This window comes from Mesoplodon bidens (assembly GCF_964165515.1).
Source record: "Mesoplodon bidens genome assembly, chromosome: 4".
NCBI lineage: Eukaryota > Metazoa > Chordata > Mammalia > Artiodactyla > Ziphiidae > Mesoplodon > Mesoplodon bidens.
Genome location: NC_138160.1, coordinates 64,468,502 through 64,492,657, shown reverse-complemented (window position 1 = coordinate 64,492,657; position 24,156 = coordinate 64,468,502). Strand labels below are relative to the sequence as shown.

Below are 24,156 nucleotides of genomic sequence, written 5' to 3'. Positions count from 1 at the left end.
AGGAGAAAATTCCTGTCTCTTTCTCTCCTTTTCTGCTTTGGATGCTTTTTGTGAGAATATGATGCCTGGAAATTCAATAGTCTTTTAACAACCATGAGACAAAGGGCCAGGTTTAAAAACCAACATATGAAGATAGAAGAGCGAAAGGTTGGAAAGAACCTGGACCCTAATGATACACTGGACCTTCCAAACCAACTTTAGGACCACCTAACTTCAGATTTCTTGTTAAGTAAATAAGCAAATAAAAGCCAACCTTAGCTTAAGTCACCATTAGGTGGGGTTTCTGATCCTTTGCAGTTGACACACCAACTCACACAGTAGCAACGGAGGTGGTGAGGAATGGTAACCAAGGTAAGAGAGGTGGGCAGTGGTCTGTCATGCAGTGTCTCTTAGGCCAAGGCGTGGAATTTGGATTTTATTCCAAGGGTAAGAGATTTTTGCAGATGACCCAGTCAATACAGGCATATAATATAGATCTATCTAGCTATCTGTCTATATCAATATACATATTTATCATGTATATGATAAGAATATTATTTATTATTAAAATAATAGATACTGGGGCTTCCCTGGTGGCGCAGTGGTTGAGAGTCCGCCTGCCGATGCAGGGGACACGGGTTCGTGCCCCGGTCTGGGAAGATCCCACATGCCGCAGAGCGGCTAGGCCCGTGAGCCATGGCTGCTGAGCCTGCGCATCCGGAGCCTGTGCTCTGCAAGGGGAGAGGCCACAACAGTGAGAGGCCCGCCTACCGCAAAAAAAAAAAAAAAAAAAAAAAAAAAAAAATAGATACTGACTAAAGATATATTTACCATTTCCATTTTAAATTTTAGAGAAATTACTATTTACAACCAGATAAAAAGAAATAAAAAGTCTCATGAGTACCTTACAAGCTAACTTGGCTGAAACTCCCAAATGTTGAGAATCTTTATTAATGTCTGACCTCTTATGCTTGGGAGACCCTTCAACACAGTTTCTAGGTATTGCTTCTGCCTGCTTTAGCCATGTCAGTCTTTACCAATTATGTTCTGCTTCAGAGAGCTTGCAGTTGTCACCTCAACCCCTTATCTCTCTTTGAAAGAGCCCCCAGTTTTTGCCTCAGCCTTGTCTCTTTGAAAAGAAGGCAGCTTCTTTTAAGCATGGCTGTCCTAAATACCTTGGATGGTGTTTTTCTCCTAGCTGGCACCAAAAACATCACAAAATAAGGTAGATCATTTAAAACATTTTCCTCATGGTTGTCCTGTTCCCCATTCAGCAGAAAGATTATTGGTTACCATGGCAATCAGCTTCCACAGCATTCCATTCTAAGGAACTGCACAGGTAGAGCGCAAGCTTTACTTTGCGTTCTTTACCCTAGCTCTCTGCAGATCTGCATATTTTTTCAGCCTGTACTCTGTAACTGCTGTTTAGAACAATCATCAACCAACCAAACAAACAACTTGGAGTTAAGCCAGATAATTTTTTCAAAGGCACCATATCCCCTTCTCTTCTGAATATTTTAAAGATTTACATAAACCGTTGTACAATGATTTTCTCACAGCACCAATTGAAAACTTTCTGGTATGTTCTTTCACAAGTCTGGGATTCTAATTGTATCTCTTTAACCATGTTTAGAAAACAAATAATGAATTTACAGTAAAAACCAGAGCAGGAGATAGTTCTATGAGATCACTGCCCATGGGCTTTATATCATAACTTTCCTAAGGATAATTCTCTGACTTCCCTTCCTCTACCACTCCCAAGCCCTCTGATAAAACAGTGCAGATACTCAGAAGGGTAAAAGTTGTCCTCAAGCCATTGCCTTGGAGGTGCCAAATGCTTAGACTTTCATCCCTGAGACTGTTAACTACCCTGTTTCTATTCAGAACCTTATTGATAATAGTAAAAGATGGTTTTAAACAGGCCAAACAAATTACTGGCACCCAGTACCTGCTACATTTATGGAGGAGATGGAATAACTTTGGAGCATCAACTGGATAAATTCTATTTCCCTACAACTTTAAAAAAAGCCTTTTCTTATTATTACATTTAATCTTTGCTAATTATTTAGTTTCTTCATAACTATGTCACATAAGTGAGGAATCTAGAGATTTCTGTGATATGGAGAGATATCTTTTAATCTATTATTTCTACCTATGACTTTATTTGAAGCAATAGTGGTATTTTGGTAATGAAAACGAGAGAACGTGGAAGGGGAGTTGCTATTATCTAATGTTAAGCAATTAAAAATAAAATCTGGCTTTAACCCTCTTTCATGGAAGATTTTTCTATCACCTAGATATCTTTTCATTGAAAAAAAACATTATCTCATGACCTATGTATGAACATCCCATTGAACAGCACCATCCCCTATTGAGGGCATGGAAGTAAACTCTGTAACTAAAACAGATGCCTCCACCCACAGATTCTAAAATCAGTGGGTATTCATAAACGTTGCCACAAATTTTCAGAGCATAGTGGGAAAAAGGAACTGTTAAAAATTTGAAACTCTACTAAAGTACTTTCTGCCTCTTCCGGTAAAAGAAAATATATTGCTTTCTAGGAAGCTCACTACTTTAAAAAACAAAACAATCAGGATGGGAAATTCATGGCTAGCATTTGGGTTACATCAGCTCAGTTTTAGGAGAGAAAATATTTACTTTTAGATGGAAAGCCATATAGAATTGTTCTCTGACTCCTCTCAAAATGGTACTGGAATTGTTTCAAGGGAGGAGAAAGACAATTTATATTATATTTTCTGAGCAGACATACCATGATACATAAAATGTTACAACGTTTTACTTATTCCTTTGGGTACATGAATGCATGTATTACCTTATATGCTAATCCCACATAAGTTAGAAAGAAAAATTGACCAATTATTGGTAGAATTTTCTAGATTAAGTGCAGAGGTTAAAATAAAAAATAATCACACAAACTTCGAGTAATTATATCACAGTGCACCCTGAGATTTATATAGAAAAAAAAAGTTGTTCTCAATTTTCGGTTGACAAAAAGAGCAGTTGAGGAGGGACCATGTAGGTTTGAAAAGCAGAAACGCTAATGATGGGTCAACATTGTAAAAGCAGGGAGGCAGATAACATACTGTTTTGACAGCTGAGTAAAGATGAGGGGAAAAAAGTTTGTAAACCAGAGGAAGTCATGATAAAAGGGTAGAATGAAGTGTTTGAAAATGGTAAATTGAGACCTTTAATTAACATGGATGGCAAGAGCACAAAAGAGAGAAAAGTGATTTAGTTTAGATAGGAAATGGCCTGTAGAGAAATTTGAGTAGAGGAATAATTTGTATTTTAATTTGCAAGGGCCAAGAGTTGACTTTATTTGAAGAATGATAGCTCTGTTGCTTTAATATTTTATACACACTTAAGAAGCTCCATTTGTCTGATATATAAATTAGTACAATTTCTATTAATATGATATATATATATATATATTAGACAAATTGGCAAGCAGGGGTTCGCTTTTGATCAACTTTTGTTATAACCTTAATAAAAACTAGTTTCAATATTTCAAACTATAAGCAAGATCATGATTTTATAATGTGAAGATAACAGAAAGCCTGATTTAGTTGCAACTTGGTCCTAATTCTTTTGGCTGGTGTTCTTTAGTCCTGGACTCCTAACTTGATCAAGAAAGCGTAAATGCAGAAAGAAGTAAAAACCAATGTTCCTTAATTAGGAATCATGTGAGTAGTTTAATACTAAAAACATTAAAAATACACATGATATAAATTCCATAGAGTTTTAGCTTCTTTTATTTAAACTGCACTGATATCCATTTACAGCTCTCCTAACAATCACTGAATAAGTTGGCAATCCTATGTCCTGAATTTCCCAGGTCACTTCAGATTCCAAATATTTTGTCTATTGTTAAATGATGTGTTTGGATTTTGGTCTGGAAAACATGGTCACTGAACTTATAGACTAACTCTGAAATAGCAATAGCCTTTGGCATTTTGTAGTAGCTCTGTTTCTGGGCCATGGTTATCATGTTAAATCAGATCAAATCAAAGTTCATTATTTGAGTTGACCTAATAATAAACTATGAAATAACGGAGACATTTTAAAAATTTTGTAGTAATTTGGAATTTGAAGAGCATTCATAGAATGATTCATTATAGATACAAACACAGACATAGCTAGTAAACCTATAGATAGATGGCTCCTCATCGTTGCCATATAGGAAATGAAATACAGCATACTTAAGAGATATTGTGTTATACGTTATACGGTCAAAACTAAGGAAGACAAAATTAGTCTAAGTGTGCTTGTATTCATACTTAAATAAAAAGGATTTGGTAGTCTTTCTTATTTTCAATTTCCATAGACTGAAACTCATATTCTTGATAAACCAGAACTGAGAGGGTACACTGGGATTTGCTATGTGTTGTACATGACGATAATTACAAGGGAACAAAGTCAAGATTGATTCATTATCCTATGCCAAAACATTGCTGTTTTGCAAATGAAAACGTTTAGATCATTTGATGCCCCCCACCCCATTATTATCCTTCATATCATTAAGATAGTGTTCATGGCTCCGCTCTTTATTCTTTAGTGATTTAGGTAGCCACTAAGAAAGAAAAAAAGTTTTAAAGACTACTAAGTCCAGAATGGCATTTAATAACTCTTTCGAAAATTAAGGTGGTTTTCCCCAAGTCTTGCTGGAAACATATCTACCACTGTGCTCAGTCTCTCCTCCCACATTTCCGTGCTAGTGGGGACTTGAGAAACCCGGGAAAGCTGCTGCAACAGGGGTGGGAGTGGGAGATAGGCTATCACCCGCTTGACACTTCGGCACTGTTGCTATGAATGATTCACTTGTGTTTGGCACATTTGTTGCAAGGAAATCTCCTCCTCCCGCCGCTCCTCTCGGCTGTCTCCTGCGCTTTGGCCTTTAAGGAGAAGCGAGAGCAGGTGGGCACAGAGGAGCTCGCCGAGTCCTCCTCCCCCTGCTCCTTCCCTAATTTAGCAGTACTTCCGGCCGCGTGACATCATCCCCCGCACCCCGGTGACGTGAACGGCGGGTGACGTGTGTGCGGAGAGGAGCGCGCTGACGTTGCTATTTAAAGGTCCTCCTGCGGGGAGGATGGAGACTCAGCGAGAGCACCCGGTGTGGGGCGCGGAGGAGGCTGTGGCGGCAGGGAGCGGGGCCAGGAGCCAGCAGAGGAGCAGAGCGCACGGCCCGCGCGCCGCCGACCACTAGGGGAGGGGGGAAAGGAAGGACGGACCGCCGGACCTGCCGCCCGGCCTAGCTCCCCACGAGGGCCGGCTCGGCCCGTGACCACCAGCGTCCCCGCCGCCCTCGCAGCTGCCGCCTCCTCCCGCTACCCTCAGGGCCCCGTCGGGCCCTCGGGACGGGTCAGCGCCCCAGTTCCTGGTGCCCGGCCGCGTCTCCGCGGCCGCCCCCTCCCGCGAGTAGGGGGAGGGACCGCACTGCTCCCGATTCTCCCCGCCCCCTCCCCCGCCCCTCGCAGCCAGCTCCGCTGCCGCGCTCGCCTCTTGCGGGCGGCGCTGACCTGGGAAGCGGCGCCCTCCGCTCTGTGAGCGGCCGGTGGAGGCGGAGGCAGCGGCGGGCTTTGGGCCGCCCGGCCAGCGCTGCTCTGCCGAGCAGGAGCTGGAGGCCGGCGAAGGCGGGCGGTGATGGAAGTGTGAGAAGGCGGCGGCGGGGCCCGGGGACTGTGAGGCGGCGTGTGGCGGCGGCGCGGAGCGGGAGAGGCGAGGAGCAGGGGTGGGGGCGCTGGAGCAGCGGCTGTTCTGCGGCTTCGAGCCCCTTTCCCCTGGTCCCGACGCGGGATTAGCCGCCCGCCTCGGCTCGGGCGGCCTCCCGTCGACCCTTCAGCCCCGTCCTTCGCCGCTGCTCGGCCCGCCCCGGAGCTGGGGGCAGGGTGCCGGGGGGCAGCGTGGGGCTTGGCTCTCTGATTCATTCATTCTCCGCCGCCGGAGCCTCGAACTTGCGGTGCTCCGAAGAGCGGAGGGAAGAGCGGCAGCAGCGAATGAAGGGCCGGGCGCGAGCCGGGCTCCATTGTGCTCGGCGGCGGGGGGCGGGCAGGGGCTGAGGGAGGTGGGATCCGGCCCTCTCCCCCTGCTCCCCGGCGTGCGCTGCGCCCCCAGCCTGCTGCCAGCCTGGAAATGGCTCTGTGTGTTCTCCTCGGGAGAATGAATCGATCCTGCCCAGCCTTCTCTTCCTCCTCCCCGCCTCCTCTCTGCTCCCAGTCTTAGGAGGGGGGAAAAAAATTAAAAGACAGATTCCAATGTGGAGTGCCGTGCACGTCGCGAGCCGCTGGGTTTGCACTTCGAAGAGATTTTTCTACATAGCTTTTTCTAATGTGAGCGCAGGGAAGCAGTGGCATTACTGCGTTTAGGATTTTTATTTTCTCGTAGGGATCTCTCAAGTGCACGTCGCATTGGGTTGCACGCTCCACCCCCAGGGACCTGGTGTGGTGGAGAAATTTGAACCCGCAGCCTTAGTAGCACCGAAAAGGCCGAGTTACCTGGGCTCTCCCTGAGTGTGGAGGAGGACAGGAGAGAAATGACCACTGAACTCATTTTTTATAGGACTCCGTGAAGCTGGATTCTGCATTTTCCGATTCATAGACTCATTTTGTGGAATAGCGTTGACCGCCGTCTCCTCCGCGCAGCATTTTAACTCTAATAAGCAAATGCCACCTCTGTTTGAACATTTTGGTATTTCCCAGAGAGAAATCATTTTACCTAAGGGAACTAACTGAATTTTCAGCATCACTGAAATACCTCCACAAAAGGATCTCGGAGGGTGGAAAAGCAACTGCGAAATAACGGACGGAGAAATTCCTTTGGAGTTATTCCGTAGCATAAGAGCAGAAACTTCGAACAAGTTTTCACTGGGCAAAATGGGGTAAGGATTTTGTGCTTAACCCCGCTTCGAGTCTGTTTATGTATGTGTGTTACTGAGCGGTGGTGGTGAATTGTCTGTGTTTTATGTTTTCAAACAAATTTGCCACCTTGCTAAGCTGGTCGTACTTTAAAAATATAGGTGTATTAACCTTTTAAGAAGTTATTTTTGTGGAGTAACACCGGAGGCCGTAATTAAGGAACATACGTCTATTTTTGTAACCAGAATGTAGCTTTATTAGTGGTATTTAAGAAGACCACACGTACTGCCCTTTCCTGGTCGAAGTGCCGCAGCAGTTTATAATCAAAGTCGTGTTGTCTTAGGTTTTGTTGCCGGTATCTTCCAAAAAGAAGTCCTGCGTTCTCTCAGTACTTTGAGAATAATCAGGTGCACAAAGGACAGTTGTAAAGTAATGAGTGGTTAGACTACTGTCCTTGAAAATGATCCAGTGTAAATTGTTGTCCTCACTGTGCCCTCCTTTTTGCCCTTGAATAGCCGAAGCTAAAATCTATAGAATTGCTCTATTGGGGCATTTAAAACGAAAATCTGAAAGTCTTAGGAGGAGTCCACAGTGCCCTGCATTTAGTTGAAGATCAGAGCCTGAATAGGAAACAGCTTTTTGTTGAAGGAACTTCTTCACTTTCTCTGTTTTTTTTTTTTTTTTTGCTTTTATGATCAAGTCTTCAGTTTGTGTTAACAATGTCAGATGTATACCTTCTTTCAGATCCAAAGTCAACCAAGAGTGCCATTTTCCAACCTTTTATTAACTTTTCACACAGTAACTCGATAAAATGCTAGTGACTCTTCCTAATTTAAGCCAGACTTCCATAATATATTAATGGAGTAATGATCTAGTTTCATTGACAGATTTTCAATGATTTTTTGTCAAAGAGGAACTTCTAGAATTTTCTCTCTATCTCTTTTTCGTAGTTGAATAAACACATCTAAAGTATAGTTAAGGGACAGAGATTGAAAGGACAGACACTGGAATTCGTTGTGACAGTTTAGGGGTGTGCACACCTAAACTTTCATTCTTAAAACGTTCAGAGGAAAGCCCTTACTGGTACTACCCTTTTTTGTTGGAATTAGAACTTGAAGTTCATTAACTTAAGTTTGAAGATGTAGAACGTACGTTGTAGGAGTCCATCAGGAACTGAGGAGAAAGAGCGATACTTGTTTTTAAAACTTAAATGACAAAGTGATGAGAATATATATAACTTGCATGATTTGGGATACTGCTAACAGCAATTAAAATACCTCATTCTATTTCTAGTGCTGCTATTAGTAGCTTGGTGATCTGAGGCAAATTGCTTGACCTTTGTGGACTCTTGTTTTTTTAATCTGTAAGATGAAGGTCTTAGGTGAGTTTAAAATTTTTTTCCAGCCTGTAAAAGTGAATTATTTCTTTTTCTCCTCCTCCAGTTTTCATAATTGCTGTTGGTTTCTTGAAGTAAATCTCTCAGATGGAGAGATTTTCTCTAAGCAGTTTTTAAGCATGTAAGCTGGAAAATAATGGCATTTGAAAAATGTTTTGGATGAATTGTACCAATTTTAATGAGAGAAAATACTGAAAAATACTACTATGCAAAACCTTTGAAATATGGCTTCCCTTGAGAGTCCGCAGCTCTTCTGTTTAAAACGTGTCAGAGAAGAAAAATCAAGTGGCAGTTTTTCGTGTTGAAGGCTGCAATCTCTCTAAGCTGTGGAGCGGTAGCATCATGAAAGAAAATTCATGGTTTTCCACAGCCTTTAAGCTGCATGAATGTCCATGGTTTTACCAAGGGAAGCTTGAGATTAACTTAATACGAAGGGGATTGGTCTTTAAAACATGAAAATAAGCTCCTGCACATAGCCCAGATTTTAGATACTTCAGTGTAATTAAATGTATTTATAAACTAATTTATTAGTCCTTAATAAAGTCTTAAAGGTGGACTGGAGAGGCAAAGGAGTGGATGTTTATGGAATAATTTTTCTGCAAGTCTGCATTTGGGGCTGCGACTCTCAGTAATAGTGACTTGTTTCATCTAAGTTGTCAAGAGAAGGCATTTGTGGAAGTTTCCACACTTAGTAGGTGTTTGTACCTAATAAGTGTTTGTGGAATAAGCACAGCCTCCTGCACCTGCTTAAAAGAAAAGGGAGCAGAGGTTTAAATGGCCTTTAAAGTTTTACCTAGGCAATCCTCAATTACCTTACTCTGACAGGCATCTGTATCTAAAATTTAATATTGTGGGTGAAGAGTTTCACGTTTGATGAATATATTTTTGACTAATGTTAGGTTATAATAAAAATTTATCTCTGCCTTAGTTTTGGATATAATTGCAAGTCTAGGGGCAAAATCAAAACAAAAGGAATGATTTTGAAAGAAAATGAGTGATTCGTTCAGGCAAAAAACAAATCTAAGGCTCCTGTGATAGTAGTTTATGAACTATGGTGGAAGTGAAAAAGAACAGCTGAAACTGACAGTTGGCAGGATCTGTCAAAGTATCTTGGATGCTGCCTGAGCTGTTTTTAATTACAGTGAAGGTGGTTGAAGTATTGGTTTGTGAAATAGGTGTATCAGAACCCCTAAAAATGAGAGCAGGTATGTAAGGTAAAGTCTAGGAAAACTTCCGGGCCCCAGCGAGGAGCCCTTGTTAGGTATGACCCCCCAGTCCTCCAAGTAGTATCTCCTAAGGAGAGCGGTGAGTCAGGAGCTATTCTGGAATGATTAGAGTAGGCAATAGAAATCCCATAACTTCAGTGAGGTATTTCATGCTACCTTTTTCCTTTTTTCCATGCTACCTTTTGTTTTACTTAGCTCATATTGGCAACTTAGTGATCTCAACAAGGGACTATTCCCTCCCCCCTCTCATTAAGAGTAGTTTTTAAAACGTGACTTTCCCTGCAAATGAGGTTGATAACGCTGTTTGTGATTTATCGCACCTGCCTGTGGGCGCCTCTGGAAACCCTCTTCTCCGCCTTTCCTCAGATAACTTCCTGAAGCATGGAAGTGGGTGCTGCCTCATTGCAACCTGAACCAAGTCGCTTCTTTGCTGGGAGAGGAAGCTGACACCTCTTTCTGCCCCATGCTACTGGGTGCTGCTCTCCGGGGACTTTAGCTAAAATGCAGAAATCTTGATCCAGCATGCACTGCAATCTGAATGGGCTTGGTTGCAAAGGCAACCACTCAATCATTTCTAACATCAGGAAAGTTAGATGGAAGTCTTAATTATTTGTTCCTTTTACCAGGTTTGAACCCCTATCATGTGGCATGTACAGCAGCTCAGTACTGCTGATAACAGAGACCAGTAACATGTGCTTCTTCCCTTAGGGAGTTTATAGCTTAGAAGTTGATCTAGGATAATTACCCGAAATGGAATTCATGGCAGTTAAGGGACTGACAAAAGTGTGTTTGTACTTAGTTGTAAACTCAGTTTAGTTTTAAGTGATTAAATGTCTCAGATGAAAAGGTGGTTAAAATCTCAGAAGGTCCAACATCCCTTCTGCAGTGTGATTGTTTGTTTTTCCAGACCTATGGTGTTTAGTTGAAATATTTATTTTTAGTTACTCCATTGCTTTGTTTTGTTATTTAAGATTAATCCAACTCACTGGATAGAAGAGTAGGGAAAATGAGTTCCAAATACTTAGGTGTTTCCTGATATAATTTTTAAATGACTGAGTATAAGGCATTTTAAGTAGCTTTATTTCTCAGTTAGGATCTGTTTAGTTGAGTGAAATGTGCAGTTTCTTGTTTGTGTTGCATATTTGTAATAACCCATGGCTTATACAGTAAAGTGACCCTATAGTTTACGAGATTCATTAGGTTTGTGGAATGATTGAGATCTTCCTAGAAATAAAGACTTCTCTGTTAAGGTTTGAAAAGCTGAGTGCTTTTTGAGCAACATAATGTTTCATGCTCATTAAGTATCTTCATTTCGAAAGAATCTCCATGTGATAAGCAGCATTTATATACATTACAGAAATTGAGATAAAATTTTCCAATCTTATTGAATGGGCATTGCAAGAGTAAGTAAAACTTTTTAAAGGCTAATCATTCAGTGGTCTTTAACATGTGTAATCATATAGAACTGAATCTTACTTTTAGGTTAAAAAGTCTTAATTTTCACAACATATCTCTGTATACTATAAAATTAGGACATCCATTATCACACTGTTAAAAGAGATTTATCAGTGAACTTGTGCTCTTAATTGCAGTTTGATTTTCCTTTCTTCATCCATCATAAGTCTAACACATTGGTTATTTCTGTGCTCCCTAATAAAATATCTGATTTTAAAAAAAAGATGAAATTGATGAGAATCAGTGCTGCTTGTTTTAAGCAACATTTTTTAGGGAAGCAGTTGAAATTAATCACATGTATATGTTACCTTTTTGTGTGCTTTGTCATTACCCTCCACTTGTATTTTATTTATTTCTCATCTTGTTTTTAAAAGTTTTTAAAAATCTCACTTCTCTGGTAGGTACAATTTAGAATTACTTTTACAGGTTCAAAACTAAATTACTTGTTTTTTTTGGCTGCGTTCGGTCTTTGTTGCTGCTTGCCAGCTTTCTCGGCGAGCAGGGGCTACTCTTCACTGCAGTGTGTGGGCTTCTCATCGCGGTGGCTTCTCTTGTCACAGAGCACGGGCTCCAGGCGTGCGAGCCTCAGCAGTTGCGTCTCATGGGCTCAGTAGTTGTGGCTCACGGGCTTAGTTGCTCCGTGGCACGTGTGATCTTCCTGGACCAGGGATCGAACCCGTGTCCTGGCAGGCAGATTCCCAACCACTGAGCCACCAGGGAAGTCCCTAAATTACTTTTTAGTGACCTTGCAAAAGAAAAGAAACAAACTATTCTTTCTCATGAGGTTTCCCCCCCACCATGATTAATTGTGAACCCAGTATGGCTCTTGTGTAGCTAAAAGAATTTTAGATATGTAAAACAAACATTTGACTTAGTTAAGATCTGAATTTCATTTACACATAATTATCTTTTTTAAGATAGGCTACTGGAAGAAGGCAAAGCGTCATTGTTTTCTTTTTTGTATCAGAAAATAAAATTATAAAATCCGAAAAATTAGCAGTCTAGCCAATACTTTCTCTTCATAGTACAGTTTACCTTTGCACTTTCTCTAGCTTTTGAAAAGTCACTTTAATCTTTTAACACCTAATATTAGCTTTTTAAAAAATTGCTTTGCTTTATGGACATTTTCTTTTGATGTTCTTCCATAAAACATGAAGCATTTCCGTGTTATCTTTGAAAAGAGTTGGCACCAGTTCCTCAAGGCAGAGCAGTTTTAAGAATTGAGGACTTTTTGTGAAATGACCAAACAAGAGTTAGACAGAAATTAAACACAAACAAAAAAGTGTGCTGAGGGATCACAGATACCAAACAGCTTTTATTCCTTTATTAGGTTGTTTTAAGTCATGTTTATGATGTCATGTCTATGGGCACATCTGGATCCATGTGTCCACATGCCTCAGAGTCCAGAGGGCTGTGGAGGAGAGTGTTCTTGACCCCCGCCCCACCCATAGAAGGGCTTGCTCCTCATTTGTCCCTGTCTTTAGTAGGAGGACGGAGATAGAGAGCCACAGCTCTGGTACGTATCTCTCTGAGTACCATACAGTGAGTTTCCTAACCACCTAGGTCGTAGCAGAGCACACACGTGCAGTGTAAGTTGAAAGGATCTGGGGAATTAGACCCCATTCTTAGTGTACAGAAAATGCTGATTCCTAGCAGTTGGGTATAAGTTGGATGTACCAATTATTTTTCTGATAAATTTTCTTGGTAAATTGTTGGATCCTTTAACTTTTACATTTAAGCATGCCTCAATCTTAAGTAGTGTTGCCTTCCTTCTGTTTCATTTAAGAAGTTTAAGACGGTTATTTTCAATAAGGCTTTTCTGTGAGTTGGAATTTTCTGCCCTAGTTACTTTCAGTTTCCCCCATTAGGCTCTTAGTAATGGTCACTACGAAATTATCTTAAGTGGATTTGACTATCAAAGAGCTCAAAGTACTCATATTAGAAAATTTCTGTCCGTGTTCCTTTGTGGAAGGTAAGTCTGTACGTGACTAAACTTAGGTAGGACAATTATTTTGAACCAACTGCAATATTTGAGTGTGCTTAGCTTATCCTTTTACGTTTCTGTGCTTTCTTTTTGCTTATCTTGTAAAACTGCTGTTTTCTGTCCTCTGTAGTTATGAATCTCTGTCATATGACTTTTAACATTAAAATTCATGTGCTTTGCTTAATCTCCCTGCCAGCTCCCAAGATGTTTACAGAATGAGGATTCCACCTACTCTTGTGTACTCTGTTTTGCCAGGGATCTGTATATATTCAGCTGAATGGGAAGACTCACAAATCACCCTTCAACTCATCTTCCTTGAGGTTCTGTTGATTAAAAAAAAAAGTTCTGGATCTTGCAGGCTGCCTTTTTTCCCTACTCAACTGAAAATGTATAGGATTTTGTCTATTTTTATTGTTGCTTTCATTTACTATTTTTTAACGCTAAATTGATATTTATTGCTACGCCTTTGTTAATGTGAGGGTAATGACATTAATGGCAATATTGCTACTTAGTTTTACTTGGTGGCATATTAGTATATGTGGAGTAATTAGTATATGATCTGTGGGTAAACTGTAGGCTAGTCATACGGTACAAAGCTAGCCTGAAAAATATTTTCAAAGATGGTGCAGTGGTCGATTAGAAACCAGGATGCAAAACTGTATATTCTCAACTATATAAAATACATCTGTACATGCATAAAAAGATTTGAAGGAAATTCATTAAAGTGCTACCATGTTTCCTTCTGGGACATACGATTGTGAAATTTTGTTGAGTCTTTCTGAATCTTTAAGTTTCTCTGTGATTAATATATTAAGTTTTAGAACTTCTCTTGGGTTTAAAGAGTGAAGGTATTAAAAAATACTAATATCTACAGTACAGAGTTATCAGGATCAGTCACTGTTCCTACATATACATAGATACTTGTGTGTTTGTATCAATTTTAGCTTGTTTATCTCAAATTTTATTTTTCTTTTCAAAATTGGCTAAAGTAATTACACCAATGATAGCAAAAATGGTTTCTTGTTTAAGTGTAAGGAGTAGTTCAGAATGTTAGTACTAATCCCCACGGTACGTGGACCTCTCACTGTTGTGGCCTCTCCTGTTGCGGAGCACAGGCTCCGGACATGCAGGCTCAGCGGCCATGGCTCACGGGCCCAGCCACTCCGCGGCATGTGGGATCTTCCCGGACCGGGGCACGAACCTGTGTCCCCTGCATCGGCAGGCGGACTCTTAACCACTGCGCCACCAGGGAAGCCCCTCCCCACTTTTTTTGGAGCCAGAGCTCAAAAGGAAAATGTGACTAGGGGAGGTCATGCAGGGGCAGAACATGTGCTAGATCTCCAGCTCCTTGGGGTTCCTACCATTAGCTCAGGGGATCCTAAATGGATGCTCACATATACAGAGACTCATTTATAGGGGGGTTTCTAACCCCTCATAGTTAAAAAAAAAATCTAATTTAATGTAAGCTTAGTGTCTTGATAGTGAGTTTTAACTAAATGGATGTTGTTTTCCTTTTCGATGGTACTGAAAGAAAGTGCATTCTAATTTTAGTGTAATCAGTGTTTGCTCAGTGCATTATATTTTAAATACATTGAAGTCTTTCTCATAAATGAATTGAAATGTTATTACATGTGTTTTGTATAGTTTCCAAAGTTGATTCTACAGTATAGATTCCATCAGTCAAAGCCCTGTTAACTGCTCTTGTAGTTACTGGACACATGAGCCTCAAGAATATGTGAGGAAGCAGGGTCTACTTCTCTGAAGACTTCAGACCAGAAAAAGAATGCTTAAGATGTTATCTTGAAACACTTTTCCTAGAGCTTAATGTTGGACCATGAGACCCACAAGTGGAAGGATCACTTGTGGCATACAGTACAATTTCTGAATCATCATGCAACAGCTGTAAGTTGTTTGATTCCCTAGAATTCGTAAGAGATAGCTGGGCCTTATTGTATCCAGATTTAAAATTGTTATTCTTTCTGAATCTTTTCCCCCAGAGGTCCCAAACTCTAATGCTATCATTGGCTGGGCAGAAAAATGTGTGAATATATAAGGTAGAAGGCAGTAAGGATTGGTGGGGACTGTGGGAAAGTGAAGAGAGCATGTCCTGCCTGAAGGCATTCATAGCCAGGGTTCTAAAAACCCTCTGGTGAAAGAAATACACCTGAAGCCCAGTCTCTTATTTATTTGGCACTTTTTGAGCTCCTACCATGTGTTAGTGACTGTGATACTTTGATCTAGGTTGGATACAGTAGGTTTGGAAATGCTTTAACTCTTGTCTCAAGAAGGAAGACCAGAGCATAGCCGGGTAGCGGCAGAAATTCACACTAGATTAGTGGTTCTCAAATTTGAATTTGCATCAGAATCACCTAGAGGGCTTGTTAAAAACACAGATTGCTGGACTTCAACCCACGTTTTTGATTCAGTAGGTCTGGGAGTGAGGCCCACAAATTTGCTGTTCCAATAACTTCTCAGGTGATGTTGATGTTGGTCCAAGGACCTTACTTAGAGAGTCATGGCGTTTGAAAAACGAAGCTTACGTATGAGAAACTTCTGTCCATTCAGAAGCCTCGATGATTCTTGAAGCTTTCTTTTCTCTGCTTGCAAATTGCAAAACATTATAAATTTGAACTAAAGGGGGAAACCCTGATTGAACCTTTTATCTACTGTTTATAAGCTAAAAGATCCAGGACAACTTGAAACTGATCTCTATCTCTTTAAACCTGATTACCTCCAGCAGTACTTACCAGTTAACGCCCCTTTCTTCAGAGTGACTTCTGCTTTCTAGCATTTCGGAATGTATTATTTTTAAACTACCTGACACTGCTTTGACTTCTGAAGTTTTTTTTGTGATTTTTTAAAATTTATTTTTATTTTTGGCGGCGTTGGGTCTTCCTTGCTGCGTGCGGGCTTTCCCTAGTTGCAGTGAGCAGGGGCTACTCTTCATTGCAGTGCGCAGGCTTCTCTTGTCGCAGAGCACGGGCTCTAGGCGCACGGGCTCAGTAGTTGTGGCTCGCGGGTTCTGGAGCGCAGGCTCAGTAGTTGTGGCGCACGGGCTTAGTTGCTCTGCGGCATGTGGGATCTTCCCGGACCAGGGCTCGAACCCATGTCCCCTGCACTGGCAGGTGGATTCTTAACCACCGTGCCATCAGGGAAGTCTGACTCCTGAAGTTTTTATGCTTTTGGAGGAAGTATGATTTCCTTCTAAGTTGTTTATCCTGTTTAGCTATCCTTAAGTTTGTCCACATGCTATCATATTAGTTTTCTGTTGCTGTGTGACAAATCACCGTAATTTTAGTGGCTTTAAAACAACACCCATTTATCTCAGCTTCTGTGAGTCAGGAATCCAGGCACCTTAACGGGGTCTTCTGCTCAGGGTATCACAAGGCAGCAGCAGTCAAGGTGGCAGCTGGGACTAGAGTCTTATCTGTGGATCACCATCTCCCTCAAAGCTCATGTGGTTGTTGGCTGAATTCATTTCCTTGCAGCTGTAGAACTCAAAGTGGCTGTGACTTCAAGGCCAACAGGAGGAGCCCCTCTCTGGTGCTTCATCTTCTTCTGAAGGACTCGCCTGAATAAGTCAGGGCCACCCAGGGTACCCTCCCTTTTGATTAGTTGAAAGTCAACTGATTAGTGACCTAATTACCTGTGTGACATCTCATCATATTCAACCCTTCTACCCATACTGAAGGTGAGAGTTTTATGCAGAAAATGCCCACCAGGGGGCAGTAATCTAGGGGCCATCTTAGAATTCTGCCTGCTGCACCACACCAAATACCTATGGATATTTTCTCATGCTCAAGTATCAGTATGTCCATTCCATTTTTTTTTTTTTTAACTTTTAAAAATCTGTAGTCCTCTGCATTCCTGATCCACTATGGACTGGTTACTCTTTAGTCGTATTATGTAGTCCTCATACTAGACTTTCCCTTAATTTTGGGGGGGGTAGGTGGGGAGGCATCATATCTCCTATTTCCTGGACACTGTTTGTTTTCTTCATTTATCCTTTTGTTTTACTGAATCTCCTTTTCCTGTAGTTACCTGAAAATGACTAGGTAGGAGATAACTTTTTTGAGACATATGTGAAAGTGCCCTCCCCCTCAATTGAGGCTAGATCTCTAGACAGGAAGTAATTTTCTCTCATTACTGTGAAGGCACTGATCTATTGTCTTCTAGTTTCCAGTGTTCCTGTTGAAGCCTGCTTGTTTCTGATGCCTATTCCTTCATGTGTTACTCTTACCCCACTTTGGAATGTTTTAGGATTTATTTTTTTTCTCTGCTGTTCAAAAATTTCATGATGATGTGGTGTAGCGCTTTTTGTTTGTATGTTGTTTTTTTTTTTAAGTTCTTTTGGTCACTGCTGGACCATATCAGCCTGTCAACTTCCCTAAGTTTGGGAGATTTTCTTCTATTTTTAAAAAATATCATTTCATACATTTTTTTCTCTTTATGACCTATGGTAACCTTCTTTTTGTCTTATCTACCAGTTTTTTTCTTTTTATTCTGCCTTCTAAGGAAATTTCCTTGACTTCATCTTCGAATACTTTTATTGGATTTTTAATTTTCACATAATTTTAAATTTCCAGGTCTTTCTCAATATGTCATCAATTTGAGGACACTTATAGTGTTTTGAAGTTTTGTTTTCTGTTCCCTAAATTTTCTTTTGTGTTCCTTTTTTGTTTGTTTAGTTTCTTCTTTCATGATGGAAACTTTCCTGGAATATCTGGTAATCCTGAGCTGTGTGTAAGAGTAAGATACTAAAAAGCCGGTTAGAAGCTCTCTGTGACCCAGTGAGTCCTGTCACTGGTGGGCTTCGTGTTAGGCATTTAAGTGGCGAACAGGCCATTTTCTTGGGTGATTTCCAGGTGTCAGTAAGTAGAGATCTGTTCTCTGAGATTGTAGGTCTTTTCTTTGAGACTGTTCACTCTAGAGAACAATCTTCCAATGTATATATACCTCTTGGCATTCTGAGAGCAAAGTATATACCATTATATACCCAGGAGACATATTACCTGCTGTAAACTGAAAACCATGAAGGGGAGGGTTTGCAGCCTTTCTCTTAATTCTTCATCCTTGTTTTCTGCTATTGGTAAAGGTAGTTGCTTGACTACGGAGGGTGGGAAGGTGGGAAGGGAGCTCTCATTGTTCTGTTACTTAAACTTTGGGTCAACTCCCCAACAGTCCCATACCTCACACCCTCTCCTGCAGTTCCTTTGCCTCTGAATTCTGGCCAGCAAGTTGTTCACTCTTTAGTTCCCTTTTTGCAGGCACCATACAGTTTCCTTGGCTTTGCCAAGTCACGTACTATTCCTTCTTCCAAAATACTTCTTTCAAAATTGTATTAAATTTACACAGTGGAGTCACTTCTGTTCTTTGGGTTTATGGGTTTATACCTTCTTTTTCCCTTCACTTTCATTTTAGTGTAGTTTCAGAAACGGAAGATATATGTGTGCAATTAATTTGCCATGTTTGACCCGAATCACTGAGCCTTAGCTTTTGAATTTATATAAGGCATCTTTCAGAATGTGTTGACACTGTTGATGGTTAATTGATTAGCATTTGGTGGATGATGAAGTGTTGACTTTCTAAAAATCCCTCTGACTTGACCGGAAAACTCAGTGCATGATGTAACCACATCTTAAAATTTAAAAGTTAAAGTTGATCATCAGCCCAAACCTCAGCAAAGCAGAGCACTTACTCTCTCAACTGTCAGGCAGCTAAGGTGTTGCTACAGTTTGTTCCTTAGCACTGTGCCTCTTGAGCACTTGTAACAAACATTAAGCACTTTATTTGTGTCATGAGTCACGCTAGGCGCTGGCAATACAAAGATGAGTAGACAGTCATTTAAACAAGAAATTACATTACTGTGACTTAAGTGCTGTAACAGAGATGTATGTTGTATTTGCCAGCACAGAGAAGGAAGTGCCCTCCTCTACCTGGGAAGGTCAGAGAAAGCTTCACATAGCCAGTTATGTTTGTTTGGAGCATTAAAGAACAAATAAGAGTTGATGAGGGCCAGGGGGGGCCAGTGAGGAGAGGGAAAATGTGTGAGGAGGTTGTTAGGGTATTTTGGGCAGGGGAGTGGCAAAGGTACAGCTTCAAAGGTGGCATATGCTAGTTAGAAAGTTTAAGGTAGTTTGGCATAACTCAGATATAATATAAAAGTGGATTTGGCTAGAAAGTTAGTCCAGGGCTAGATGATGGCTGTGTCATGTTAGAGGATTGTACTTTCTGTAGATTAGTGGTCTCCACATGTTTTTGTGGCACCCATATCAATGAAAGATGTTGAGCATACTCCTTCATATGTGTATATTTATAAGTTGCATGTCCTACTGTGTGTGTAAACACACATACATATATATTATAAAACATAAAAATAGAAATGAAAGAGGAGAAAATAACTTATTCCTGTACCCCGCTTTAGAGGCCATTGCTTTACATAGTGGTGAGCAAAGGAACAATTTTAAGCTGGTAGAGTTAACCATGCTTGTGTTTTAGATTAACTACTCAGGTTACAATATGGGACAAAGTTTTAGACTTGTGTATATGAGAGAGAAATGAGTGGGGGTCTTGGAGATCCTCAAATTTAATTGTGTAATAGGTTAATGGCAGCAGCTTAATCAAGAATAATGGCTTGAATTAAGGTAGAGTAGAACATGGGCTGAAGTCAGAAGAGATTTAAGTAGTACTATCTATAGGCATTGACAATGAACTCTGTTGATATATAGGGGTAAGGAGATTGGCTTGGTCAGCCATTAGTTGAGATAGGGAACAAGGAGAAAAGCAAGTTTGCAGTGAGGTGAGATGACAAACTGAGTAAAAATTGATGTATTTATGGCCAACTACGTGGGAATGTCTTATAGTTGGGTATCCAGGTCTGGAATTCAGGAAAAGAGAACTAGGCTGATGGTAGAGTTTTGGGAATCATTAGAATATATAAGTAGTGGTTGAAACTTTGAATGTGGATGAGCTCATTCAGGATATTTATAGAAAAGGGCAGATCAGGCCTCTCTGGGGGAATAGTCATTTAAGGGGCAGCAAAGAAGCTGAGAGAGCTGTCAGGCTAGAACAGTGAGAGAACGGTGTCAAAAAGCCAAGAAAGGGAGTTTCCAGAATTGAGTAGCCAGGATCAAATGTAGCAGAAACATCACATGAGGCAAAAAGTATCTATTAGGTTGGGTAAGTAGTGGTCCTTTAACGACCTTACCTTGAGAAGTTTGAGCAGCCTGGGATGGAAGCCAAATTGCCACCAGGTGATGGTACTAATGAAGGATGAGGAAGCAGGGACCGTAAGTGTAGGCTTCTCCTTTAAGACTAAGCTTCTCTGGAATAGAGTGTAGCTTCAGCAAGCTCTAGAGTTCAGCTTCAGCAGGCTCTAGAGTTCAAGAAATTGTTGTGGTTTTGTTTTCAAAATGGGACTAAGCATTCTTTTTAGGCCCTGAGAAAGGAGTCCATAGCTAGGGGTATTTAAAAATTAGAGTACAGAGGGATAATTACTGAGAAAGGAGATGGGAGAGAGTGCAGTCTGGAGCACAGGAGAAATAGGTAACCTTAAATAGGAGGCATATCTTCCTTGTAGACTGGAGCGATGTATGTATGGAAGGATATGATTGGGTTAAGTTTGTAGGTTAAAGGGCAGGAGACTGGGAGGGAGTTCCTTAGCTGGGGGACTCCATTTCCTCAATTCATTCCCTGATTCATGTAATAAATATTCTAAATGCCTGCTATGCCTCAGGCACTATTCTAAATATATGAGCTACATCTGTGAACAAAGAGCCTTGCCTTCATGGGCATGTATTCTAGCAAACGATGAAAGACAAGGCCATCTTCTGAGAGTGCAGAGCCGCGGTCCCCAACCTTTGTGGCACGGGGGACCGGTTTTGTGGAAGACAGTTTTTCCATGGGGTTGGGGGAGGGATATGGTTCGGACAGTAATGCGAGCGCTGGGGAACGACGGGGCGCGACAGATGAAGCTTCGCTCACTCATCCACCGCTCACCTCCTGCTGTGCGGCCCGGTTCCCAACAGGCCGTGGACCGGTACCATTCCACGGCCCGGGGGTTGCGGACCCCTGGTGTAGAGGATGAAGGTTGGTCAGAGCCTTGGGAAGAGAGGTGAAGAATAGGAGAGATTACCGGCCATGAACAGTGAGGAGCTTACAGGGCCCACCTGAGGTTAAAGCACAGGTTTTGGTGCTCCTGTTGTGGAAACAGTCTAAATCCAGGTTGCTCCTGTACCTGAGAATCAGAGAACCATGTCTTAGAAGGGCTTTCTTGGCCTCCATTCTGCTAAAAATGAAGCCCAAAAGAGGTATGTCCAATTTTGGTAGTGTTCTATTTAGAGTTATTTACATATGCCCCTTTTCCTTCTGTAGAGAACATTCTTATCTTAGGAAATCAACCTAGTAAGTATTAAGTTTGCCAGAATGGCACCAGTTTCTTAACATTTGAAGCCTTTTCTGTGGGAAGCATCCTGGAACCTAGTCCTGTGGCATGTCCTGGAGCTCTCCTGAGTTCTGGGGCTCCATTTAATATTTATCTCCCTATCCCTCACTTGTGCCCTGTACACACGCCACACACAACACACATGCACTCATGGGGAACCAGAGTGTAGAGGGGTCCTTTACTGAATTTTTTCTTCTGTCATACTGGGGAAAATCACAGAGGTTAATTGATTGGCGTAAACACTCGAACATTGCTCTGATGCCTATCGAGAACTCAGTATGGTATTACTATTTTGGAACCAGTTTTGCAACTTTAACTTACCCTGTCTTTCTTACTCTTGATAAATGTAAATATTCTTAGTCTTCTTGGATGGGTGGGCTTTGTTTTCTTTCTAGTCATTCAAAGTACCTGTATTCCTTGGCTAATTCTAATTTCACTATCATGAGAGCTTGGATAGCATTTTATTTTTTATGGGGACTTTCATGCTGGAGGAATAAGTCTTAACTAGCAAATTGAACAGCATTTTTCTTTTTTGTAGTAGTTAGAATCAGTTAAGAAACAGAGACTTTGAAGTGAAATAAATTTTACTTCAGCTTTTGTTCTATAAAGTTTAATTTCACCATCAAGCTCTAAATTGATGGAACTGGCACCATTTTTTAAAGTTTTTTTTTTTTTTAATTTAACCTCGAGAGATGGATTTAGGCTGCAGAAGCTCTAGCTGTGATATAGAATAGCATAGCATAATACAGGCAGAGCAGTTTAGAAATCAAATGAGGTCTCTTGAACCAGCCAGTGGCTGCATTTAAATTATTGATCCTCTTAGCTCTGTGATCTTGGGCAGGTTACTTAAGTTTTGTATGTCTCCGTTGCCTCATCTGTAAAATGGGGATAGAATTATGAAGGTTAAAAGATCAAATATAAACAAGTTGTTAAAACATGTGGCAATAGGAACTACTTAATAAATCACAGTTATTATAACTATAGTTTTTATACAATTACGTTTCTGGTATTAAAACTAAGTTTTGTGTTTTTTTGACTTCTAAATAAAGAACGTGAAAAAATTTTTTTAAGTTCTAGTGTTACTGAAAGCCAAAGATAAGATTTTAGACTTTATCACCTTCTAATAAAATACCCATTAAAAAACCCCTTCCTCCTATATTTTATATCCAAAGAACTTAAGCTGTTTAATGTTCTAATTTCATTGATTATCTTGAAATATCCTGATTTGGGGGGCCTTGATGGAACCATGAAAATATTCATTCTCAGTAAGGAAGTTGAGGTTTAAATATTATATGTGATAGGAATAATCACCTATTCTGTAATTAATTTTATAAGATGCACATACAACTATTTTTATGAAAACTCTTCTGTATAGTTAAGCCATCTTGTTGGTCATCTTAATAGGTCTACAGAAGATTATTTAAATATCTGATTAGGTCTTTCTTATTAGACATGTTCACCAATTACAAGAATCTTTAAAGTCAGATATTATTAAATTACTCAGATTAGAATTTAGTATAGGAAAAGTTAAGTAAAAAAACAAAAGAATAAAACATACTCATACTTATTACCTAAAAATATGTTTCTAAATTCTTATGATAGCATTAGTTTAGACCATAAGTGTCATGAGGGCAGGAACTGCCTTGTCTATTAATTCAAGTAACGTGTTTATTGAGTGTCCACCGTGCACCCAGCACTTTTTCAAGTGCTGGGAATATTGCAGGGAACATAATAGACAAAAATTCCAGTCCTCATGAGATCACATTTTAATGTAAATTGTATCTGCACTGCTTGGCACATGACAGGTGTTCAAGAATATGTTCCTCTACACCCTTTAGCTGCCCCAGAGGCTGAGTATAAAGGTGCAAATAGTCTCCTTTCCTAGCCAGTTACTGTTAGGGGCTACAAGTCAAGTTATGCTAGGGGGCTTCGTATGTCCCCTCCATGGGTCTGTCTGCAGAGGTCATGGGACCCTGGAGGACTGACTTTAAGCAGCAGAGTGAAATTTCAGTTCACATCAAAGTGTTGCATTTATGCAGTTGAAATACTTGTTTGACTCCAGAGGGCCTGTTTTTCCTCTTTTAGTAACTGAATGTTGGGTCTAACTTGAATGTAAGTTAAAAATTAAAGTAGTATATTAACTTTTTCAAGTAGAGTTTTCATGTAGATGGAGGAAAGAACCTTAGAGATATTCTGCCTGTTTTTTTTTAATTAATGTTTTGTTTCCCTTTGTTTTCAGATGCAGAAATAACCTTGTAAGTCGGTACCTATGTTATTTTTAAGTGAAGCAGGTGAGGGCTTTGCCCAAAGTCCCAATGTTAGATGGTAGAGCCTAGCCTTCTATTGCTTCGCCTTGTGTTCTTTCCTCTAGAAAGAAACATACACCACTCAGTGCTCCATCCATTAGTACAAGCCAACCTAAAAATCGGTTGTTTAACAAGTTTATACATTTCTTGTATTTTGAAATTTTGAAATCTCTCCCTTTTCTGAATCCTCTTAGCACTTTATGCCTCTCCTGTGGCATTTATCACTTTGTACTCTTACATAATTATCTTCTATTAGAAAAAAATTTTTTCTAGTTGAAACCTCTCTGAGAATAGGATGTGTATGTGGTTCCATTCCCCATAGCTCTTAATCGAATGCCTGGCATTCACTAGGTACTCAAATTATTAAACATGTACTCACAGAGATTATATTTTGGGTCTGGTAACCATGAAAACCCACAAGAATCTATTTAGCCTACAACAATTTAAGAAGCTCTTTGGTTTAGCCTCAAATCTAGGTTTGAATTCTGGCTTCAT

The 24,156-nt window shown here is 40.5% G+C and overlaps 1 protein-coding gene across 2 annotated transcripts in view; it reads left to right on the top strand.

The window, feature by feature from the left end:
• Positions 1-5,310: 5,310 nt before the first annotated feature.
• The window catches only part of HOMER1 (homer scaffold protein 1), a 129,616-nt gene continuing 110,770 nt past the window's right edge, over positions 5,311-24,156 (top strand). For both annotated transcript variants that reach the window (XR_014015744.1, XM_081233034.1), the window contains exon 1: positions 5,311-6,874. Coding sequence is in view for 1 of the 2 variants with exons in the window: in XM_081233034.1 (XP_081089160.1) it covers positions 6,870-6,874 (5 nt within the window). In the remaining variant the exon portion in view is untranslated. The remainder of the gene's footprint in view (positions 6,875-24,156) is intronic.